At 53.0% G+C, this 4,601-nt stretch overlaps 1 protein-coding gene across 1 annotated transcript; it reads left to right on the forward strand.

Annotated features, from left to right (window-relative positions):
- The first annotated feature begins 840 nt into the window (after window positions 1-840).
- On the forward strand, window positions 841-4,195 carry LOC116734008 (beta-enolase-like). The gene is given in 15 exon segments (XM_032585079.1): window positions 841-972; window positions 1,037-1,132; window positions 1,202-1,260; window positions 1,366-1,435; window positions 1,516-1,649; window positions 1,870-1,986; window positions 2,068-2,173; window positions 2,255-2,280; window positions 2,282-2,396; window positions 2,399-2,463; window positions 3,115-3,186; window positions 3,267-3,391; window positions 3,607-3,715; window positions 3,825-3,883; window positions 3,954-4,195. Coding segments are annotated over 15 exon segments (1,308 nt in total). The 5' UTR covers window positions 841-887; the 3' UTR covers window positions 4,024-4,195.
- The last annotated feature ends 406 nt before the right edge of the window (window positions 4,196-4,601 follow it).

Below are 4,601 nucleotides of genomic sequence, written 5' to 3' on the forward strand. Positions count from 1 at the left end.
AATCATCTCAATCTGCAAGTCTGGGGGAAAAACTGTTCCCAGTTGTTTTCCTTTAGTTGGTTTGATCCCATGACTGTAACACATGCGCAGCAGCAGCCGCAGCCGCAGCCGCAGCAGCAGCCGCAGCCGCAGCCGCAGCCGCAGCCGCAGCAGCAGCCGCAGCAGCAGCAGCGAGTCTCTGTCGACGTAACACCGGCGCAGCACCTTAGAGCTCATGTTGCGTTTAAAGGCGGCTCAGAAAAGCACAATACAGTGGAGTGTAATGAATTAATGGGGCAAACTTTATAAATATGTTTTTTAAACTTTAGATTTGGGGTAAAATATCGAGTCTTTTCAAGTAAACAGGTTCAAGTCCCAAGTTATTGGTGTAAAAGTCCAAGTCAAGTCCGACTCTTTGAACATTTTTCCAAGTCAAGTTTAAAGTCTTATTAGTAACGACTCGAGTCCGAGTCATGTGGCTCAAGTCTCCACCTCTGCCAGGTAGGTTTAGTTAGGTCCAGAACCGGGTCCAATGTAATTCTGATGTGTGCTGATGTTCCAGAACCAGGTCCAGTTAGATCCAAATGGTCCAGAACCAGGTCCACTGTGTTCTGGTAGTCCAGAACTGGATCCAGAGAGTCCAGAACCAGTGCGTTGTCTTTGTTTGATGTGAACAGACGTGTCCCCTCAGTGGACGGACAGAGGACAGGCTCTCAGGAGAGGACAGGCTCCCCACTATGGTTCTGGTTCTGATCTGCCTGGTTCTGACCCGGTTAACCTCTCCTCAGGGACCAGCTGACTGAGCTTCTGCTGGATTAAACCGCATCAGGGTGTGAACACCTCAGTCAGCTGATCTGGATTTACAGTTCTGATCAGCGTCCCCTTGTCTCCTCTGTCCCTCAGTCAGGATGTCCATCACCAAGATCCACGCCCGTGAGATTCTGGACTCCAGAGGGAACCCGACCGTGGAGGTGGACCTGTGGACGGCTAAAGGTGAGCAGCAGCTCTGAGGCACCTCAGGTGTCCCTCAGGGTCACTAATGTCCAACCGTGTCCAGGTCTCTTCAGGGCCGCCGTCCCCAGCGGTGCGTCCACCGGAGTCCACGAGGCCCTGGAGCTCCGTGACGGAGACAAGAGCCGCTACCTGGGCAAAGGTAGGAGGAGACCTGTGAGGACAGGTGAGGACATCCCAGCATCCTGCTAACACCTGGGTTTGTCCACAGGGACACAGAAGGCTGTGGACCACGTCAACAAAGAGATTGCCCCCCAGCTGATTGAGAAGGTATCTGCCAGGGGTCAGGGGTCATCTGCTTTGGACTCTGTAGAGTCCAATAGTCTGTCCTCATGTCCATCTACCTGTCTGTCCTCATGTCCATCTGTTTTCCAGAAGTTCAGCGTTGTCGAGCAGGAGAAGATCGACAAGTTCATGCTGGAGTTGGACGGCACAGAGAACAAATGTAAGGACCCGTCCACTTGTCCATCTTGCCTGTCTCTGTCCTCATCTGTCTGTCCTGAGTGTCCATGTCTCTATCTGCAGCTAAGTTTGGAGCTAACGCCATCCTGGGCGTGTCGCTGGCCGTCTGTAAGGCCGGAGCGGCGGAGAAGGGAGTCCCCCTCTACCGCCACATCGCTGACCTCGCCGGACACAAGGACGTCATCCTTCCTGTTCCTGTGAGTGGGAGGGGCTTACCGAGAGAGGGCGGGGTTTGATGGAGGGAGGCGTTTAACATGAGTGGGAGGGGCTTTGACTTCATTTAGGATATTGAGCTAGGAAGCTCTTGTCCAATAAAGGTAGACTTCACCCAGACTGGACCAGTCTTGCTCGTCCGAGCAAGTAGGAACCATCTGTCCAGCTGCTGGTTGTCTCACCTGGTTCTCATGTTCTCCTCAGGCCTTTAACGTGATCAACGGTGGAAGTCATGCTGGGAACAAACTGGCCATGCAGGAGTTTATGATTCTACCTGTAGGAGCTTCAAACTTCCATGAGGCCATGAGGATTGGAGCTGAGGTACTGTGACCTTTGGCCTGCGGCGCTGCTTCCTGGGCTTCACTGCATTTGGCAGTCATGTCTGTCTCTCTGTGAGTTCAGGTCTACCACAACCTGAAGAACGTCATCAAAGCCAAATACGGCAAAGATGCCACCAACGTAGGAGATGAGGGAGGCTTCGCCCCCAACATCTTGGAGAACAACGAGGGTGAGCTCCAGCTGTCCGGTTCTGAAGGTACTTTTGGGCTGACGTGGTTCTAAGCAGCTCTGATTGGCTGTGTCTCTGCAGCCCTGGAGCTGCTGAAGACGGCCATCCGAAAAGGCCGGCTATCCCGATAAGATCATTATCGGCATGGATGGGGCCGCCTCTGAGTTCTTTCTTCCCAACGGAAAGTACGACCTGGACTTCAGTCCCCCCGACGACCCGTCCAGACACTCAGTGGAGAGCAGCTGGGAGACCTATACCGCAGCTTCATCAAGGGCTACCCAGTAAGGACAGTCAGAACACCTGAGCCGCCTGGAGGCAGCGACCGCAGGAAACAAATCCTGAACCGGAGTCCACGGCCGGATCAACCTGAGGAGTTGATCATTTACAAGTCTGAAGGAGATTCAGTTTGTTAGAAACACAGTTGGACTCAACGGTTCAAAGTCTCTGCTAGAACCCGAAAGGGTCTTTGGACCTCAATTAGAACCTGACCGGGTCTTTGGACCTCAATTAGAACCTGACCGGGTCTTTGGACCTCAATTAGAACCTGACCGGGTCTTTGGAGTTCAGTCAGAACGAGTACACCTATAACTGAATGTGTCCCTTAAAGAGGTTCTCTCTAAACCAGGGGGTCCAAAGTGGGTTCTGGAGGTCCGGCATCCTGCATGTTTTAGTCTCTCCCTGGTTTAACTCACCTGGATCCAATGATGATCATTAGAGGCCTAAGAAGAACTTTGACCTGCTGAAAGGTTGTTGGTACCAGCAGGGAGGGAACCAGAACCTGCAGGATGCCGGGCCTCCAAGACCCACTTTGGGCCCCCTGCTCTAAATGAACCAACCTTGGTGTGTATGTAGAAACCAGCGTGGTGCAGTAGCGTCAGTCTACCAGAAGGGGGCAGCAGAACCTTCCTTGCACTAAAGTTCTCTGTTGGTTTCCAGTTCAGTCCATTGAGGATCCATTTGACCAGGATGACTGGGAACAATGGGCTAAGTTCACTGCCTCTGTGGACATCCAGGTGAGATGGAAGTGGACAGGTGTTTCTCATGAACAACATGGCTGCCCTGACTCACCTGTCGGTCTGTCTCCACCAATCAGATTGTAGGAGATGATCTGACGGTGACCAATCCAAAGAGGATCCAGCAGGCGGTGGAGAAGAAGGCCTGCAACTGTCTTCTGCTCAAAGTCAACCAGATCGGCTCCGTCACCGAGTCCATCCAGGCGTAAGACACCTGGACACCTGTCCCTCTGGACACCAGTCTGTCTCTTTATCCACGTGTGCCTTTCTGACATTATATCTGTATCCCCGTCGCCCCTGTCCTCCTGTCCTCCTATCCCTTTGTCCTCCTGTCCCTCCCTGCCCCCCTGTCTCTCTGTCCCCCTGTCCTCCTGCCCCTCGTCCTCCTGCCCCTCGTCCTCCTGTCTCTCTGTCCTCCAGGTGTAAGCTGGCTCAGAGCAGTGGCTGGGGTGTGATGGTCAGCCATCGTTCTGGAGAGACGGAGGACACCTTCATCTCTGACTTGGTGGTTGGACTCTGCACTGGACAGGTTGGTTGGGTGTTGGGCCGCCGACCGGGCCGGGTCAGAACCAACAGAACTGCGTCCTCTCTTGCCTCCTGCTGGTTGTTTCACTAATGATGCTCCCTCTGTTTCTCAGATTAAGACTGGCGCCCCCTGCAGGTCAGAGCGTCTGGCCAAGTACAATCAGCTGATGAGGTGAGCACTTCCTGATTCCTCCAAAATAAAAGCCTTTGTTCCAGAGTGACCAACCATCTGCTTCCTGCAGGATCGAGGAGGAACTGGGAGACAAAGCCAAGTTCGCTGGGAAGGACTTCCGCCACCCAAAGATCAACTGAGCCTCCGCCTTACCGCCTAGCCGTCGCCATGCCAACGGACTGACACCTGGGGATGCCTGAAGCCCCACCCCCTCACAGTGGGGGGCCTTTAGCCCCGTCCTCACAGTGGTTATTCCATAAAGAGTGTTTTCTATCAAAACTCAGAGTAAACAAATAAAATCAGTCTTTCTGAGTCTGGCTCATTGTGATGGTGACCCAGCCTGCCCCCTGCTGGGCAGTTCAGGGACAACGCAAAGTTTAATACTAACGACTCGCTAAACAGAAGCAAATTAAATAATAATAATATGTATTACTAAACAGTATGAAAACAATAGGCCTTCGCAGTGCTGTCGCTGTGAAGGCCTAATCAATTGTCTGACTCAGCCTGCCCCCTGCTGGGCGCTACAGGAACGTCACAAAGTTCAGATCAGCTTCTGATTTCAGCCTGATGGGAATCTCAAACTCAGCAGGAGTCTGCTGTTCATGTCACACACACACACACACACACACACACACACTGCTGTGTGACGTCAATGCTGATTGGCTGAGGAGTTTGTGCTGCAGGCAGCTTGTTGCCTGGCGATGACCAGCAGCTGAAT

The sequence above is a fragment of the Xiphophorus hellerii genome, chromosome 15 (assembly GCF_003331165.1).
Source record: "Xiphophorus hellerii strain 12219 chromosome 15, Xiphophorus_hellerii-4.1, whole genome shotgun sequence".
NCBI lineage: Eukaryota > Metazoa > Chordata > Actinopteri > Cyprinodontiformes > Poeciliidae > Xiphophorus > Xiphophorus hellerii.